Source organism: Temnothorax longispinosus, chromosome 8 (genome assembly GCF_030848805.1).
Source record: "Temnothorax longispinosus isolate EJ_2023e chromosome 8, Tlon_JGU_v1, whole genome shotgun sequence".
In the NCBI taxonomy this organism is placed as follows: Eukaryota; Metazoa; Arthropoda; class Insecta; order Hymenoptera; family Formicidae; genus Temnothorax; species Temnothorax longispinosus.
In genome coordinates, this window is record NC_092365.1 from 2178591 (window position 1) to 2198752 (window position 20162).

General features: G+C 46.2%; 2 protein-coding genes across 3 annotated transcripts in view; both read right to left on the reverse strand.

The window, feature by feature from the left end:
• LOC139817122 (lysosomal aspartic protease-like) overlaps positions 1–20162 on the reverse strand; it is a 161249-nt gene that overhangs the window by 16133 nt on the left and 124954 nt on the right. The window lies entirely within an intron of this gene.
• The window catches only part of Lilli (AF4/FMR2 family member lilliputian), a 196790-nt gene that overhangs the window by 298 nt on the left and 176330 nt on the right, over positions 1–20162 (reverse strand). For both annotated transcript variants that reach the window (XM_071784937.1, XM_071784938.1), the window contains 9 exons: positions 18370–18400; positions 4902–4953; positions 4445–4497; positions 3414–3939; positions 2438–3216; positions 1147–2062; positions 589–728; positions 231–425; positions 62–139 (listed from right to left, as the gene is read on the reverse strand). In XM_071784937.1, the coding sequence (XP_071641038.1) occupies positions 62–139; positions 231–425; positions 589–728; positions 1147–2062; positions 2438–3216; positions 3414–3939; positions 4445–4497; positions 4902–4953; positions 18370–18400 (2770 nt within the window). The remainder of the gene's footprint in view (positions 1–61; positions 140–230; positions 426–588; positions 729–1146; positions 2063–2437; positions 3217–3413; positions 3940–4444; positions 4498–4901; positions 4954–18369; positions 18401–20162) is intronic.

Sequence of the window (20162 nt, forward strand, 5' to 3'; positions counted from 1 at the left end):
TGAGACGTGTCTGCTTATATGCAATGCTGTACAATTCAAAGAGGAAGCCAGGTACACTCACCTCAAAATGGCCAGCTTAATATGTATACTGTTCTCGGGTGAGTTGTTGGATTGGCTCTTGAATTTCGACGAGATGTATCTGCGGAACAAAGGGAAAATCGCTTTAATTAGCAAGCTTTCTCCTATTTTTTTGTCATGCGCGTACGCGTCTTAATTAGAAATGTACTTACTTGATGAGACTAAGAGTATCTTTGTACATAGTATACGATGCTTTTTCCGTAACTTGGTCTGATTCCATCGCGTCGCCCGTTAGAAGGAAGTACAGAGCGGCCTCCAGATACATCATGCCCTGTGCCGTAAGATCATTCTCCTCGTCGGCATTGTGCTTTAGTCGCTTAGCTTCGGTCAGGTACTGGTCGTGGTCCCTGAAATATAAATATATGCTGTCATACATAAAAAAAATTCAATTAGTTCATGAGGAAAAGCATAAAAATACTATTATATCATGCTAGATCTAATTTGAGCTTAGTTTATATTCAAAATCGATTATGATAAAGTCTGAGCATCGTGCGTAAACAAACAGCTTACCTATCCTGATCTTCTAATATTTCATTCTGAGGATCGAAGTAAGAATAGTAGACGCGCTGAGCTGGAAGAGGTGGTGGTGGTAATAAACTTGTATCTTGTTTCTCGTCCCTCTCGTGATTTGTCGGTTGAATATCACTTTGCTGTGGAATATTAAAATATAACATGTACAAGTTTTTCCATTATACTGCAATACATAATTAGAAAATAAACAACTTAATTTTATTTTAAATATATTTTTTATAAAAAAAATATATTATCCAGAAAATTAGCATTGTTACATTGGCAGCATGCTTGACACATTAGCATGCTTCCATTAAATTAAGTAATAAAAGTATTACAACTATAAAACACATGACAACTACTTTTAGAATTACTTATATAACCGTTTTCTTCTCAATTTCTTCGTTCGTCGATTACAATATCAAGAAGTAAAGCATATTAAGTATAAAATTATATGAATAAAAGTTGAAAGATAATTACATTCAAAAATGCTTAAAGTTAAATACGTAAGTTGTAATACTTTTCAATTGAGTACTTAACTTTGTCCTAGATTTATACCTGACTGGACATTAATCCGTCGTTTGTGACATGCCTCCGTTGTCTTTTGCGGCTCCTGTCCTTATGCTCGGACGAACTCTTCGTTTTCGCGTCCATCGAACACTGAACAGGGCTCAAACTGGACACGGAACTGCAACTCGGATTACGTTTCCTCTTGAGTGCATTACCGATCGCACCGGTACCACTAGCACTTCCAACACCTCCGAGAATAGCACCGCTGCTCTTCGAGTCCGACGATATCGGCTGGCCTTTGATCACAGAACGTGAACTCCTACCGTCACCCTCGCCCAACAGTCCATCAGAACGGTGAATCCTCGCGCGATCTGACACGACCTGCTGCTGCGGGGGTGGCGTGTCTATGATCTCACCCTCCTCTGGCGTGGACGGCCTCGGTGGTTGCGAGGTCGCCAAGCTAGAGGACGGTCTCTGCCTCGAAGACGGCCTGGTGTCGGGCAATTCCGTACGCTGTCGTAACTCTTGCCCTCTCGATAGTTGCAGTAATTGCGAGGATATCCTGGCGAGATCGATCTTGCACACGAGACTCGGTACGCCATTCACGTGTGTGAGTGCTAGAGGCGAGCGCAGAAGAATATTGTTTCCACCACTGGACGTCCGCGAGGACGGTCTTTTGTATGGGCTGTCCCCGCCGGTCGGCGTGTGCGTAGCAGAATTACTCGTGTACTCTTCCACGTAGATACCGCATTTACCACCACCTTTTCCACCTTTTCCACCTTTGCCACCGCCCTTCCCGCCGCCCTTCGACGTAGAGAAGACGTGGCGCAGCGTGTCGCTTTTCTTCTTGTCCTGTACGTTGCCGGCGTCGTCCTCTTGCAGTTTCGACGCCGGGCTGTTATCGCTATCAGAGTTATCAGGCGAGGTCGTCCTCGTTGGTGGTGCTCGCGGCCTGGGTGGCACTCTGATATTTATAATACTTAGATCAATAATTTAATTTATTAGTCTCGTTGTCGTGCCAAAAAAAACGCAAGTAGAAAAATAAAGAGGAAAGAAGAGTTTGAAAATTAATTTAAATCTTAAATATTGATAAACATATCTTAGAACAGAAAGTGTTGCGTTATTATTATTGCAAAAATTATTTATATCTTCGTTGAAACAAAAGCAAGACATGAAAACATTAAGTAAACATTTGCAAGATTTTCTTTCTAAAAAGGTCGCGCCTCGATAGAAATACATGTACAATTTATAACACCTTTTTTTTTTAGAAATAAAATCTTGCAAATGTTCGCAAGAAAAGATCGATAGCTAATGCGTTGGAATTGTGAAGAATATTTACCTAGCGACTTTGATGCGATTAGTTCTTACAGACACCTCCGTTTCGCTGTCGGAGTCCGAACCGCCGACAACGTTGGCCACTCTCGACCTCGGCTGCCTGGGCTTGCCCTTGGCGGAATTTTTCTTCTGGTCTTGCTTCTTCGGCGAGTCCAACAGATTGGTCCGCTTGATGGGGGGAACTCTTGTCCATCGCGCGGCGTCGTCCTCGGAGGCACTGTGATTATTTTTCCTGTTCGGTGGCGAACTCTCATCGTCGCTGGATGACACGCTCAGTCTCGATCTCTTTTCGATTTCTTTTCTCGTCGGTGCCACGGCCGACACTTTGGTAGGTCGACGATCGCTGTCGGAATCACTGTGCGATCTCGAGTCGTTGTCGTCGTCGCTCGTGGGCACCATTTCCTTCGATTTCGGTTGCTTCTTCTTGACGAGTGGCGACCGTTTTCTGGAAGTGGCAACCGTTCTCGTCCGGCTGCGCGGCTTGCCGTTCTTCAGACTCTCGTCCGATGTCCGATGACTGCGTTTCGGGCTCTTGATGGATTTCCTGGGTCGCCCGGGTCGTTTTCTAGTATCGGCCACCTTCGGCTTTTCCGTCTGGGCGCGATTATCTTCGACCAGCTTATGAATCTTCTCCTGATCGGAGTGATGATCGCTGTCGCTGAGGGAACTCATGTTGTGAGTCCTCTTCAAGGCCTCGTCGAGCTGCCAATCGCGGGGCTGTTCCCTGTGCGACCTGCTGGTCTCCGTCTTTATCTCGAGCGTATTCTCCCGCCTGGCGTTATCCTGCAAAACAATACAGTTCCTTCTTCAAAGAAAATTCCCTGACATAACTTCTTATAATTATATAATTAAAACGTATCTACCTTTATAAACTAAAAAGCTTTAAAGCTTTCTTTCTCAAAACTTCCCGAAAAATTTTCAGATATATTGGTTCTCAAAATACTGCTTCACTTTAATCCGCGCAGATAGTTCAATCTTACCTGAGCCGGCTTCGACTCGGAGTTCTGTTCGCCATGCTGTACCGCCGTCTTGTTGAAGAAAGAACTGAGATCCCAGCGACGTTCCTCCACAGCGGGCGGCGGTTCCTCGACCAAATTCTCCTGCTTCGGCGAGATCGAGGGCGGCGTCGTGGGCCCCTTGGACGGCGGAGGCGCCGACGCCAGGTCGTCCTCGTCCTCGGAGTCGTCGCTGCTATCCGAGCCGGAATCCGAGCCGGAGTCCGAGCTCGAGCTGGCGCTTCCGGAGCTCTGCGGCGCCTCGGCTGGACTCGACGGCTGGCCGACTACGACCGGATTCGTCGGGGAGCACGCGGATGGCAGGGGATGATTGAGAACAGGTGGAGGAGGAGACAGCTCTCGCTTCGGCGTCATCCGCTTCGGGGGCGGTGACGGGTACCTGGGCGGGCTGATCGGCCGCGGGGGTGACAACGGGCCCACGGGTGACATGACCATGGGCGACATGGGTGTCAGAGGCGGCGGCGCCGACGTCATCAACGGCGTCGATAGACTGTAAGGACGCGAGATCAAACGATGCTCAATATTGGACACCGTGATTTTCGATAAAGATATCGAAACGCTGGAAATCGTAGAAATCTCTCGTTGGCCAATTGCTCTAGCACATTTTTAAATTTTGAGACCGTGAAAATTCGAGTGTACTCAAATTGCGTGTATACTCGAAAAAATTTATGTGCAGGCACTTAAGAAAGGTTTGGAATTTTTCAAAAAAATTATTTTACTATTTTTCACAGCGCGGTTTTCATTTTCAAGCGCGTGAAAAGAAATAAGCACTCAATTATTTAAAATATTATATCTATTTAAATGTTCGTGCCGAAAGCATGATTTTGAAGAAATCATGAGATATAGAAGAAACGTTTTAAGAATTTCAAAACTCCCTTTTTTAAGTCTCTGGATATAAAAGAAAAAAACAGTTTCGACAATTGAGAGTAAGTATTTTTTATCTCTAATTGCTTATGATCCTAGTTAATTTCTGTAAACAAAAGTCAGATACTTACACGACCGTGAGATCCGGACTCCTGTTTGCTCTCGTCGGCCTCGACAATATTTCCTGGGAATAAAGAAGACCACCATTAGTAATTTCGCCGTGAAATAAAGTGGAACGGAATTTTTCTTCGCTGCGATGAACAACCATTTAGTTCTTCGTCAAACGCGACTCGATCGTATCGGTTTGCGAAAGTGCTCTGCGGTATCGCAAGAAGCCAACGGAAAAAACAAACTCGAAGGCGAAAGTGCAGCTAATCGCGTTCAGCTTCCACAGTTCAAAAATTACACTTCTGAAGTTAACAGCGCCCATTTTCTCATTACAATATTAAACGATTAATATTTAATTTAACAACAAATATTAATTCATAATTCACTTAATTTCATAATTAGCATGAAATATCTATAATAAAATTTATTTAATAACACGCAGCTAACAAAATATTGAATATCTCTTGAGGTATACGTTACCTTATTCTCTTCATCCTCGCTATCCGACAGACTCAGATCCCGCGCGAGATCCCTGCAACAAAAAGAAAGCGCCGTTCAATTTTATTCCGAGGTTGAGAATCGTTGAGTCGTGTGATTCACCGAAGTGCCTTAGCGAAGCGAACGCTAAGAGGGATTTATATCTCGCTGTTTAACGCGATCCCTCTGAAATCGTTCGAGCGAAATCCCACTCGTTAAACAAGGAAACCCGCTCGACGCGATTACGGACGCGAGAGAGATTCTCAACGGTGGAGGCGGAGGCGGCGGCGACGGTGACGGTAGCAGCCGGCAGAAAGCGGAGATAATTTGATATCAAGAGCGAAGTGCATTCTCGATTAGAATCCGAGTCGGAGAGAGAGAAATGCGTGCGAAGAATACACGCGCGACTCTGCAACCTGTGGAGCCCGCGTATTAAGGAACAATCGTTCATTGATCCTCGGAGCGCGCCGTTCTCGCGCGTCCGCGACTAACACTTCGTCTCTCTCCCATCCGTTAGAGTTTCTTTCCATCGTTCTCCATTGAAAAGCTCAAGGCTGGAGTTTCGATTGGACTCGAATTGGAGATTAGAAAAATAGGAAGATCCCCAAATAAAGTTCACTTGACGACCAAAATCAAATCCTCCAAATTAGGACAGTAAAAAAAAAACACAAATGCGCAGGAAAATCGCACCAAATTACCGAAATTTCTCATTTGAAGTTTGTGCGAAGTGTATTGTGCGCTTTAAAGACAACTAAAGGTTTGAAAAATTACCGGGATGGTTAAAAAGCGGTGGGATATATAACGCGTGCTACTTCAACGTTGTATTAAATTACACGTGAGATAATTTATTGCTTTTTGAGAGTGTTTAAATGCATTAAAAAGTTGGGATATTAATTCCAAGTCACGTCTTTCATTATCTTCTCTCTGTATCGCTCTCGCTTAATTTAATAAAGTGGATAATAACAGCGTACAGCTCTTGGACAAGGTCGTGCTTATGCAGACGGCAAAAAATGAGATTACGATCGATCCAACACATACACACAATTACCTATAGGCTTAGGTTCTAATGCCTCTTCAACGTTAAAGGCTTTTCGCGCGACAAATAAGGCGCGGGAAGAAAAAAAAACATTTTCGCGAACGTAACGGTCGAGATTTGAGTCGAGACCCCGTATGAAGAAAAGCAGAATGGCCAAAGTAATTGGCTCCCGAGTAAAGCTCGGGCAACGTCGCGCGATTCCCAGAGATTACCTCGCTCTCGACGAAACGCTTCGGACAAACTGTTATACGGCGATCGCAATTACCTGCTTCTATGTCATTAAGCAAATACCTACGTCGTTTATCAGTCTGCCCTTGGAATTAGCCGCGTTTAATTTAATAAGAAGGATAATCGCGCGTGCCGCCTGGACTTATAAGCGCTCTTCTCTTTTTCTCTCTCTCGTTCCTCTCTCCCCACCCCCCGGCAAGAGTGAAACGCGCGGGGGCTCATTCGTTCTCTCGATCATCGCGAAGAGGCATGCGAGCCTCTAAGGACCGTCCAACAAGTATCCGACTCGGGGGACAAGGCGGAGGATAGCGGCAGCGGAAAGCCCCTACACGGAGTGTGTAGGGAGAAAGAGCGAAAGAAGGAGATAAGGAGAAAATACGTAGAGCACCGAACATCGACGGCGTACGGAGAAGAGGGCATCGACCCTAAATGCACTGTCCTACGTCCGCGCGCTCTGTGCGAGCGGTGCCTTGTGGTTTTGCCACGCCGACTGCGTGCGCGCGAACGGCGCGGCGCGCCGTCTCTAAGCTCTCTCGCCTCTCTGCCTGGCACCTGACTCGTTGACAACCGATCCGACCGGGAGGAAAACTCACTTAGTCGAAGCACAACAGCTTCGAGATCTACAAAAGCTCGCGACACCAAAATCTTCGCGGTTGATAGCAACGTGGGATATTCTATTGTACTTTGAAACCTAATTTACTCTAATTTGATTGCTCGATACATCTTCAAAGCTCTTTGTTATTCTTTATATTTATAATATTGTGGAAACTCAGGAATAACAGTGATTTATGAAATAAATAATGTATCACAAAAGTATTGCAAAAGTTCTAAAAAATTATTATTAACTGTATATATTTATTGTATATTGTTATTTATTTAAATAAAAATGATTATTACCTATATATTTAACTAATATACATATTTTTTAAATATTTTATATATACATATATTAGACATTGTATCCGGATAGCAATAAAGTCTTTAAAAAGCTACATAAATTCTTATACCTGTTCCCCTTTCCCTCCTGCTCTTCCTCCGTTAAAAAAAAGATTGTATTGAACGCGTAAAGCATTTCATCAATGCCGTGAGTAACCGTGCAGCCGTATTGTCCCGTGGAGTTAATAATAGCCACGGATTGATTCGAATTACGCGAACGTCTAAGCCTTTGCCGCGACTGCTGACCGGCTCGCCGTTGCCAACAAGAAACCTGCTAAATCGCCGCACGAAAGAGTTTAACGATCGCGTCTCGAACGGTACAAATTACTCGGGCTTCGTGGGAACGTTCACAATTTTAGAACGGCGCGGCGCGGCCGCGCGCCGCATTCGACGTTCGCGTATATTGTTTATTAGCGCACGAGCCGCATTTTTCATCGGGACGGGAAACGACGACTAATGGCGAACGCGGGCGATTTATCAAAGCGCACGTTCGTCGGTAACGAGAAGCGTAGATTCGGAAAAATTCTATAAAGTATCGTTCCATCGAGGCAGATTCCTGCAAGCGGAGAAACCCCCCGCTCTCTGTGCCCGGTCTTATCTCCATTAGAACAATTATATTCAGCAATGACAAAAATACGTGCCATTTTATAGGTGAATCGTGAAACTTTTGTACTTTATAGATTTTTCTCTTTCAGTAAAATCGGACAAGCTTAATACATTGCAATTTTTGATATCTCATTGTTAGTTACACCTCTCGCACTGTCACTTTGAAGTAGAGGATTCTAATACCAAATACCAGGTAGAAAATGTTTAATAATAAATTCCAGAGTAGCTTTCTAGCAGCAACCTCGCATTCTCGTAATTTGAAATTCACTTGTACCGTTCCCCGGGGATCCTTCACGTTTAACGCTCATACGCGCGCGGTGAGAACGCGGTCCATTGTCAGTCTCCGACTGTGTCGTCGCGCTGATGCAACTCGCTACTCCCTTCGGCGGTCGGCGGTCGTGGAAAAGGAAGGGAACCTGTTCGCGCGAGGCGTTCCTTTAACCTCACGTTCCGGCGTGCAACGGAACCGTCGCCGTGTCGTAAGCGCGCTGCACACACGAATGCACTCCCACGCGAGCAGCGTGCGCCTGTACACGCGTGCGTGCGTGCGTGAGTGCGGACGCACGTAACGAGGAAGAACACGCACGCGTCCGGCCGGTCGGCCGCGGTGGAAACAAGTGGAAAACGTTTCCGCGGCGGAAGAAGGGAGGCAAGGAGAAACGGACGGCAAGGGTCCGCCGTCCGTTTCATTAAAGGGAAAGGCGTGAATGAGCGTTCCTCGTTTGATAAGAGCGAATCGACGAGGGGAGAAAGGTCGAGATTGGCACACTGTTACACGATACTCCCGTAGATATGCTGACGAGAGAAAAAAAAAGTTGCACACGGAGCTCCAATCGCGAAGGAATTTATTCGCGATTCTGCCATTTTAGCGGAAATTTAATTCTTTACCTGCGGCACGTAAAAATTCCGCATTTGTTGGAAATTCCTTTCTCCCTCCTTTTTTTCTCTCAAAATCACCGGCAAATAAATTGTACAATACCAGCGTACCGTCTATATTTGTTATTTCTCTATTACCATTTGTAAAATGATATTATTAATCAATAAAGAGGAGTGTCAACAGATTGTTTAAGTTTTATTACGCTCATTGTGTCTAAAATTCTTTGCGCCGCCGCGCGGCGCAATTAAAGAGTTTTAATTAAAAGATTAATTATATTATACTTTCTGACGTGTGTACGTGTGTGTGTATATATATGTGATGGATGGACTGCGTGCACGGAGTAACAGGACTCTGTTATAGCCACAAGGTAAACGGCGCAATGCGCAAAAAGGATAATAATCTTAATCGAGGGCAAGTTCACAGGAGCCTCGTTTACGAGCTTCTGCCACGCGGCGTCTATTCAAAGCGTTTGCGCGAACAATCGGCCTCTCTCTCTCGGTGTGTCTATTATCTATTATCTCATCTCTGCCGCTCGCTATCGTCGTGTTTGTTCGCCATCCGCGGCACGTGCGCTTTTACCGTTCCGTTACAATTGTGACAGCCGACTTCCGAACTGTGATTTTACAGCAGCGGCGGGCGCGACATCGCGATCGCAATCAGATTGAAAGAGAAAAACCAGGCAACAATGCCACGTACAGTAGTGTGAAAAAATAAACATAGTATTACGCGATTAACGCGCGCACATCGAACGCTCGTCTATCTCGCGAAGAAATGTAATGTCAACGTGAGAGTGCGGTAGGCCGTTCCGAGAACGTAATTTTATGTTCACGGTGGAATCAAGATAAATGTAGATAGAGTAGGAGAGCACAGAGAAGTAGCAAGAAGTTAATGGATTAATCGGCGTAACTAATGCGCAACTCTCTATTTCTGGCGACGTAACGAAAGGCAATATCCGCGTCGGTTAGCTTCGCAACCCTAATCCTCCTCTTCATCGTTCTATACCGAGCGCGACACGTATTATATATGTATGTATATATACAGTACATACACGTACACGTAATACGCCAACGGAGTTGGCGCTAGTAAGTTTCTGCTTGCTATTAAAGAGAGGAACGACGATGAGAAGCGGAGAGGAAATACGGGAGACCGCGGAGCTGGAGGTGGTCTGGGACGGGGGAGGCGCGCGGGAGGTTGGTTCTCGCTGGAACCTCCAGAGGTGCCGACGACATCGGACGACAAGACGGAGGAGGCAACAGCGCGGTAACGCGATAGTGGTGGTGGGTACTGGCGATGGCACTGATAGCGATGTGGTAGTTGTGAGTAGAATTCCACGAGGCAGCTAGCTAGCAAGCCGCTTGTTGCGAATAACTTCCGAAGTTCGCCATGGTATACGGAGCGTTTCAGAGCCGGGATGTGTCTCTCTTTCTCTAGTCGGTGTGCACGCGCGCGTTGCCGAATGGATGTATATGTTATTAATTAATCGGCGAAGCCCGAAGGCGGATCTCGGGCTTCGCCGTTTCGCAAGATCAACATTCGTATGTTATAAAAAAAGAAGGAGTAAGAAGGAATTCCTGATTGAATGCGCAATCTTGCGATGGCCAATCTAATTCACTTAATGAAATTAATTTTACATTTAAGAAGTTACATTTAATTACGGTTGCTTTCACGTCAATTCCTCTGTTATTTTCCGTTTCAAAAAAATCAAACAAAAGATTTTAAACATTCCCGATTATTCCAGATTTCCGAATTCGCCACAAGACATTCTCTTCGAGGAAAGAGAGACCAGTTTTATCAAATAATCTACCACTGGAAGGCTATTCGGTAGCGACGGAACAGCCTGTGTGTGTATCACTACTTCCTTCTTTCTCCCTCATTCGCTTTCTCCCTTCCTGACTCTTTCTATCCTTCTCTAACAACGCAGCCCACTTCGTTCGCTAGTTGATCCTCTTTCGAGACTCTCTCCTGTTGCCCTCCCTCTCTCGTCTTCTCCTTCTCTCTCTCTCGATTTTCTTCCTATCCTATCGTTCTATCCCTCTTCCCCCTTGAAAGACGGATTCTGCCTTTGTCTCTATCGCGAATACCTCTTTAACCCACGGTTGCCTCCATCCCGCTTCAACGCGACGCGTTCCGGTCTCTCTCGCCTCGCGCTCTCCTTTTTCAACGAGTCTCGCATTTCCTTCCACCCGCGTGAGGCTCTCTCTTTTAACCCCACCTCGTTCGCTTTACCGCTTCTGGTTACACGCCATCTGCATCCGCGTGCACACCATCGATGCATCTCGCGAGAGAACACGTGCAACGTCTGTGTGCGTGAGCGCGAGTGCACGTGTACGCGCGTACGTCCGCCGCGCAGGGCTGGCTCGATGCAGGGCGCAACACCTGTGTCTGACAGAGTGAATTTCCGGCAGATTTGCGGCGCTACGGATACACGTCCGATATGATTACGCGTGTGTCATCGCTCTTAATTAGTTCGACGGAATTTCTTCTGGCCGGCAGCACTCCGATGGCGCGCGCAGTCTCGAGGAAAAATGTGTTATTCGCAAATTAGAGAGTCGGCATTCCAAATTTATTAAAAAAAAACATCCATGTCTCTAATATTGATGACAAATACATCATGAAGAAAGAGAAAAATATTGAATCGAGCGTCAATTCGTGACAGACGTTAAGTTAATTAACGCTCCGTTGCTCTCTATTTTCAAAGAAACGAGATTCGGACCGCTTTTTCTTTCGAACCGGCCGCGGCAGAACGAAAGTCAAATAACAGGTAATATGCTCCTGCTAAGTGGTAAAATACTTCTGAAGATTAATAAACGGTAATCCGGCGCGTCGCCGTGTTAATTATCCTCCGAGGAGCGAGAGGAAATCGACTTTCCACTCTATTTGACTTCTACCTCGCGGACGCGTCGAAGCGATCGGAGTGGCAAAGAAGCGGATAATTTTAGCCGGCCACTTGGCGGCTGCGAGACGCGCGTTTCGCAATCTTCGCCAGGTTTCTCACTCGTACGTTCGCGGAGAATGCCATGCAGGGTGCAACCCTACGGTGAGAGATGCACCCCGCTCTCCTCTCTCTTCCACCCTTAACCCATTTTCAACCTCTAGTTGTTTCCCTCTGGGAAAAGACTCGTGCTATACACCATTCTGTCTCCACTACGGTCTATGTGTGCGTGTACGCCGAAAGTTTGCACGTGCGTCCGTGATTGTGCGGCACGAAACGCGTCTGCACATCGCGGCGCATCGGTGATGAAAGGCACCCGTACGGCCGAGCATCAGCAATAATTTCTCCTCTGCGTGCCGCGGAAAGAGGGAAAGAGAGAAACGGAAAGTGAGAGACAGACAGGGAGGAAGGGAGAAGCGGGGGAGGACGAACAATTTTGCGCCTCCGGCGTGGCGGCGAACGGGAGAGAGCCGGGGATGAGAAATGGGAAGCCTGGGGGGAAAGGGAGAAGAAGAGGAGACGAAATATTGGCACCGCGGTATCCGAGGGAAGATAAACGCGCGGCTCCACGACGAATTTGCGCGACAATAAAGCGATTACTGGCGATTACTGGCGATTGCCGCGGACGAGATACGCGCGGCGGGTCGCGCGGAGCACACGTGGCGGGTCCGCGACGAACTTTCCCGGCCAGATGATCTCGTTTCCGCTTCGCGACGATGTTAAACTCGCGCGATTTTATCCCCTACCCTAAGGGCAAACGATGCAATTTGAATAGATCTCGGCCCTCCGAATTTTATTAATTGTACCATTCATTTCAAAGAGAAACTTATTCCGAAAATGAAATTTTGCTGTAGACTCTCTTTGAAACCAGAAAGCTCTATTTTCCAAGCATTAAAAAACAAAGAAATTAATCATTTAAAATAATCTTCTCTGCAAAATGGGGTTTAAATTCAAATTCAATTATTCCCGACATTATTATTCGACGGTTCTTCGAATAATCGTTTAGAACAATTCGCTATAGTTGAAAAACAATCGAACGGCTCCAAGCATTATTTTTCGCTAACTATGTTTACCGACCAGCGATTCGCTTTGAAGTGAACGGTTTAATTTGGTCCGGCGGCGAGCACCTGGTGTTTCTGTTGGGCTCTCGAAAATAGACACGGACGCCGAATCAAACGGCGACGCCGTTAATCCCGTTCTAGTCGATCGACGACGCGACGTCGCGACGTTAAAAAAGACGTCTCGGAGGAATTCGCAGCGCGAGCCGTCGGCGCCGCTATTCATAGAATACCCATCGCGCGCAGTACGCCGTAACGGATAAACCTCCTTTTAACAAGGATATCGCAAGTGCGGAAAAGCAAAGTTAAATATTTGACAGAAACGCGGAAATCACTCTTTAAAGCACGATTGATTTTTTTCCCCCTCTTCGCGTGTTGCTCTTTCGTTTTCGCGTATCGCGCATTCCTGACGCAAATGAAAAATTCCCGCGAGCACTCCGATGACGATTTTCTCCCCAAGAGTTCACCGTTAATAGCTCGCGTACGTTCGTTTCAACAAAGCGATTACGGGCAGGAGTCACTCGCGCGGTAACGCGCGCGACAGAACGAACTCCGGGCGGTCCGTCTGCTCGCTCGCATGCACGAGCGTACTGCGGAATATCGTTGCGGCAGGAAAACGGCGAGATGAGTAACAAAGGGTGTGCCCGTAACGAGCTCTCGCGATGTAGGTCGTTCACTTCGCGCGGCGCGAACCGGCGCGTCGCGAAAACCGGAGTCGGAAGCGGACATACGGCGTCTCACGCCCACACGCGTACAGGCGTGTGGACATATATACACACACATATATACAAAACGAGCTGCTCCGGTTAACGACGTCTCATCCGATTTAATCCCGCGGCTTAGTTAACGCCGGTGGAAACGCCGGAGCACATAACCGGCGCGAGGTGAGCCAGAGAGCCGACGCCGACGGTTCTCCACTTTTACGTTTCCACCACGCCAAGAAATTCCCGACGCGCCGTTTCGCCCATTTCGAGCCGTCACTTTTCGTGGCCGCGGTAATGAGATTGCCCCGGCTTTAGAGTGGGCTCCTTAATCTACAGATGGATCCGCGGAGCAGATTATCGCGTATCGCCGCCGCCAGCGTCGGCGCGCGAGGTGAAAATCTGCGGGACACGAGATACGCCCATCACGGATTCATAAAGTGACGAATTTAGGACGCTCTCCCACGCCCGAAACATTCCCGTGACTGTCCCCAGACGGCGAAACACATATTCAGCGAAGTCCTCCTACGCGTATCCTATCGCGCGAATATTTTCGTTATAATTAATACGGCGTTAAACAAACTTGAGAGCACTATGAGAATGCATTATACACAAAATTCAAATAGACGAATAAAGCGCGTATAGCGAAGAAGTAATAAAGCAAAATTCCACAGCATCGTCGCTCGAATTATAAAGCGTCTAGATTTTTTATTAGCGCGACTACACTAAAATTTCTCAAATTCCACAATCCACGAGCAGGAATATTTCTCTGATATCCTCTCTCGGGGCTAATACTGTCGCGAACGAGATAGAACAAAAACGAGTACTTATAGGTACATAGAGAGGCAATTTACTCGCGCGCGTCGAATAATCCTTAAACGCGTCCTCGTATATACCGAGAATTATACCTGCGACGCATTTCTCGAGCGGCATGGCATTGAACTCTTCCGACCTGGCGATTTTAATCTAGAGCGAATTTTTCATCGTCGTCGCAATCGCAGTTGGAAAAAGTCGCGACGCCAGGCACGGCGCGCGTCTTTTTATTTCACTCGTATATAATCCGGTCTTCTCTCTGCCTCCGCGTTTATCCGTGCGGCATCTTCGATTTGAGGCGCGAAGCAAACTCTTGTTCTCATTACTCTCGCGAGATAAGGTCGGACCACGCGCGCGCGCGTATGCCCCTTCTGATTACACACGTCTCCGTCGTTCGCACGTCGCGATCGAGTTGCGAAAGATGATCGGCGATGCCTGCGGTGCCATTCGACACCCACCCTCTCAGTGGCGCCGTATTGTAAGTGCTATCGATGTAAGTACATCGTAGACTGCCAGAGAAGCTCAGGAAATACAACCGAAAAAGACATTTATAGAACCAATCAATAAATTGACGCTCAAACCAAATCGAAATAATTAAATCGCGGAGAATTTAATTGATAGAACGTATATATATCGACGCGCTTACTAAACAGAATAATTATTCTATTTCTAATTACAATACCCACTTAACTGAACCTAATTACGCTTAATTAAATCTTGAATTAAATCTTGATCGAATCGCGACTAGGATTTTCGGTTATTGAACATAAATTGTTACTCGATAAAGAAGTTTATAAAGAGCTTTATAAATTATCCTCAAGTGCCCTGATAACGGAGTTTTGGTTCTTCACTCTCTCTTTCTCGTTTTATTCCGCCAATAAAGTACATGAATATTCACTTCATTCTGTCCTCAACGAATAAAATTTTTCAAATTGTGCGACACGCAAATTTTAACCCCCAGCTCGTAACTCTCAATTCACACTTAATAACTTATCGTTCTTAACGTGTCTCGGCTCGCCTAACTTTTATAGCTCTCTCAATCTTTCAATTCTGAAAGTATTACGCATGATGCAGTTATAATTATCAATCATATATATATGCGCGTTAGGATTGGAAACGGAAACGTACGTATAATTTATATATATATTATATATATATATATATATATAATTATTAAATTACTGAATTATTTACTTTATTACAATTTAATTATTTTATTCGCGTACGTTTCCGTTTCCAATCCTAACGCGCATCGCGATGGACAACTACGATTCGTGCAATTTGGACTTCGCTGTCGCGAATCTCATATCGAGGAAACTGCGGGTAAACCAACTGAATTCCCGAATACAAGCACCGCCGTTGCTGGTAATGGCGAAATATGGGCGCGAAAAGCTTGTAGCGAGAGATCTCCGGCGCGCGCAGCCGGTTTCCTATGTCGACGATGCTGCTTACGTCTGCAACTCGCGCACATACCGCAGATAGGTATCCCGATAACCCGTTATCGCGATTCGCGATATACAATGTGCACGCCGTGCGCCAGAAGACGCTCGACGAGGCACGAAATAATCGAGCGATCGGACGCGCTCGTAAATTTCGCGCGTGATCGGCGGACGGAACGTAAACGTGCGCGGGAAGAGTAATTATTAATTAACCGTTTTGCAATCGTGATCCGCATGCAACAGGAGTTGGATATTGAGAGTTTCAGCTCTCGAGTTCAAAAGAGAGAGAAAGAGAGAGACTCGGGAGATTCAATACTCCAGTTATAAACTGAGAAAGTCACGAATAAGTCAAGCCGACACAACGCCGGGGCTATTAATTGAAAATTAAAAATGGAGAATTACAAAAATACCTATAAGACTCGTGACGGAAATATTATGTACACGTTATTATCGAGCGTTCGCAAATAACCGAAACTCGTTATCAGCTCGTTTAAGAGCGATGTGACTTAAGCGCGTTATCGGATCGCGCAAGGCCACAGGCCGCTCTCGTCTGATAACGCACTCGAGTTTCTGGTTATATTGCAAACTAAGCAAATGGAATAAGCCCCGGTGTTTTTTCACGGTACTTGGTGTATTTGCGGTCAATTCTGACTTTTATGAGCCGGGAACTGAAATTTAATTGCCCGCGTCAATCACGCGCCCGGAGAAAAAGGAAGATATCCCCGCGGAGGAATATCGAGATCGACCCCTAGAAAAAGGAGTGCGAGCTGGCGCAAGCGCAAAAGGAACCGTGTATATCCTTTGAAGGAACACGTTGATTAATTCATTTGGAGATTAATTCTCGGGACAATTCATTCTTTTGTTGTCAGAGAAAACATCGGGTATTAACGGATCAATTAGCGCTTTTAACTCTCCCTGTGTGAGCCGACGGGTGACAGCCGGCGGGCGATTAAATAATTTTCGCTTAGGGCACCGATTATGCACCCTTCCGGGACAACATACGGCGCGTACAAATAAAAGATCGGCCGAAACTCTGCGGTTCGAGAGGAGCTTCGTGAAACACGAAGGAAAAAGGCGGTCCAGTCGCGGATGCCGCGACCTACTTCTCCATCGGACAAAAGCGTTGCGCGATGGCGGTTATTAGGAGGAGGGATCGTTAGAAGGGGGTTGAAGCCCTGGAAAAGAGCGGACGTGAGAGTGGGAGATACGTGTCCTGCCTCTCTACCCTTTTCGTCGGCTCGTTAATCCCTTTCTCTCGCCCGCCAGCGAGTGCAACGGTGGCGTAAACGCCCCGATTCCGGGTGTCGTGCACACAACACCCGGATCGGCCGCTAATTCCCATCTCCCAAAAATCCACCGACATCCGCGAATTCGATTTACGAGTCGCTACGTGCGTCGCAACCCCGCGCGATACTTTCGCCGGTTATACATCCGTACGTTTTAGTTTATCTCGCCGTAAGATCTAGATAGCCGGCATTATCGCGCGAAGGCAGAGTGTACCGATGAAGAGCGATAAACTACCTTGCCTTTGGAAGCGATTTCTTTGTTGTCAAACTCTTTGTTATAATTGCGGCAACAAAAGTGTTACTATCTTTTGTTGTACACAATTTCAATAAAAAATAAAGCAGTTCTATATATCGCGATTAATTACTAATTAGTAATTAGCTGTAACTAAAAAGACTAGACAAGCCCAGCAAGAGCTGTTTATTTTTATCGAGTGCGATTAAATTAATAATATATGACGATCTATTTACCGTTTATTTATCGGCAGATTTGCCGAGTCGAGATAGATACAAGCGCGATATATATCGCATCATCGTAAACGAGGAGTTTTTCTCCGCGGGAGGTTCCCAAGTTCACGAGGGAATTTCAGGGAACGGTCGGAAAGAAAGGCGACGATGGGGTAAGAAGACCCTGGTAAGTCCGTCATAAAAATGTACGAAGGGTTTCTACGAGAGGGGAAAGAAAGTTCTAACCGTTCCGCCGCGAAGGCAAGAAACCCATGACACGTGAGAAACTTCGAAACATCTTTATTAGCGGCGTCCACGTGCTGCCCAAACTCCTCTTCCTCGTTGTCGCGTGTATTTCCTTTCCAAATCCTTCGCGGAGTCTCCGTTCTCTTTTTGTCTTTTCCTTCATACGCGCACGTAACGCCCGATACAAGACACTTACGTCACCGTCGAACAATCCCCGTCGCCCGCGCTTCCCCGCCTTTCGTAATTTTATTCATCCCCGCGGGATTCCGCGACACTTTTTTTTTCCGCGCGGATTAAAACTGCTTGTTTAAGAGTAAACAGCGGAGAGACCGCGTGACGATGTGTGTGCATGCGCGCGGCGGAAAACAAAATATTTGGCAAAATAGTCAACGTCCCGAAAAATTACGGCGCGCTGCACGGTTTAATTAAAAACCCCTGCGAGAATCTGCAGTAAACTTTACAGTTTACAATGTAACCAGTATATGTTTACCGACGCGCGCATCCTGCAATCACTCTTTTATTTTATTATTCCATCAAATCCGCGCGCGGTTTGCCTCGCGGCCGACGTTAACTACGATATTACCTATTTAAACACTGCACTGTTAAGAAAACGCGAACTGCTCGACGCGAAGAGCGAGAGGGAAAAAAGTTATATCGATTACCCGACTCGAATACATAATTAATCGTGCGCGCTGCTCCCGTCGTCAATGCATACGAAATACACGTTGTCTTAAAGTAAAAAGTACCTTTGAATGTGTGTGTGTGAGGTCTCGACTAAGAAATGAGAACAGATAAAGTTACTTATGGGAGCTTCGTGCGAAAAGGTAAGAAAATGTTTAACATGAAAGTCGTTAGGTCAATGTACTTACGCAGACAGTCTGCTGGCGTTGTGCTGGCGTTCTGCAACAGAAAAAATAAGAACGGCAAAATTAGCAAAATTAGTGTAGAGGCTTATTGTAGTCTGTCTAATTACCGGCCGCATGCATTACGTTAAACCGAATGTCCGGTGAGCGAATAATTAATGTGTTTGAATAAACAATCCGTCTAACTGGTAAACTCGTATCAAGTCAGTTTGAAGTGAACGTTTGTCTTCCTCCATTTGTAATGGAGAATAAAAAGAGACTCAACAGTCTTGTATGATTAGGTCTGTTTTTTTATTGCTGGACTAATGTACGCTCTCTGTACTTAAAGTGAAATAGGTATATGTTTGCAATTTGGCGAAAGCGAGAAGGGAAGTTCTAGTGCAGCAATAAAAAAACAGACCTATTAAATCTCTTCTTCAATTTTAGATGTTAAGTCTGCGCTCTTAGGAGAGAGACAACTTCCTATAACGAGTCTATATAACTTTTATGTGAGCACATAGTGAGGGTTATTGTCAGAATCACCGTGACCCGAAGTATCGTGCAATTCAACAGGGGAAGTGCGGTTAACGACTTCGGGACAAGGCGAAAAGAGATCCAGGTAGGTTTGACGAAAATGTAGGTAGGTAGATGTACGAAGAAGCGGTTTGTCGTTCCACGCAACACACGGTCTTTCGAACCGGGACCGTCTGGTCGTGCGCGAGAAATTCGCCTTTAGAAATTCGATGACCTGCTTGCTGCCGCGACAGAAGGAGGAGGGGGAGGGGGACAGAGGAAGTAACGATGAAAGGAAGAGGTGGAAGAGCAGAGAGCGCGCGCGGGTCGACCGGCGACCGGCATTGCGTAAACAATGGCGTACACGCAACGTGCACGCATGCACACACAACGCATGTCATGGGAAAGGGACTCGGGGGAGCCCCCGGACGCGAGTCGCTCTGCGGCATGAAAGCGGAGAGAGAGAGAGAGAGAAAGCGGAGGGTATACGCGGCGTTAAATTCGAAATATAGAGGGCTGAACACACCGGGGCGGGCCAGCGCGCACATACACCGCCCGTCGTTACGGGGGGCGCCGTAGTATTTTATCACCCTTATTTTACCACCACGCTCGTCTAATGTGGAAGCGCGTGCTTCGACGTTATTACGAAGCCACGCAAGAAATTGTTGCGGCAGCCGGAAATAATTCCGGTGAGAAGAGGAAAGGGTTTCCTTATGTACGACAGAGAGATCTTTCACCCACCCCCTTGGATTCGTATTAGCATTAAACACTAAATAATTTTCTTTATGTCGCATAAAATATGATAAACGAGCCTTAACGAATAAATGCGTCAGACAATTGCCGTTTTCTCCTCTTTATACACTTTTGCGCGTTTTTTTTTTAAATAGATGGGAAATGTGTTTTGTAAAGATATTGTCTTCCTGTTGAGCGCACATTAAATAATTTATATTCACGATCAGAAGGCACTCGGTTATAATGTCAATAAACAATTGTATAATTGCACATCGAGGTATTATTCATCGGCCGTCATGGCCGTCATTTCAACAATAGGTACGAAATTATCCGTCGACCTTCCGCCTAATTATCAATATTCGTCGCGTTGCAAATCCACAGCGTTCGACTCGGGATGACTATGCGATCAATCAGTGACGCAACGCGCAACAGCCGCCACTCTCGATGTCAGGAAAATAATTAGCGCCGAAGTATCACGAGGCCGTTGCGTATCTTGTTAGCACACGTGTGTCAATAATCGAGCCGAGAGTCGCGTTGACTCCGCTTAAATCTCTCAACGTGAAAGTTTACGCCTC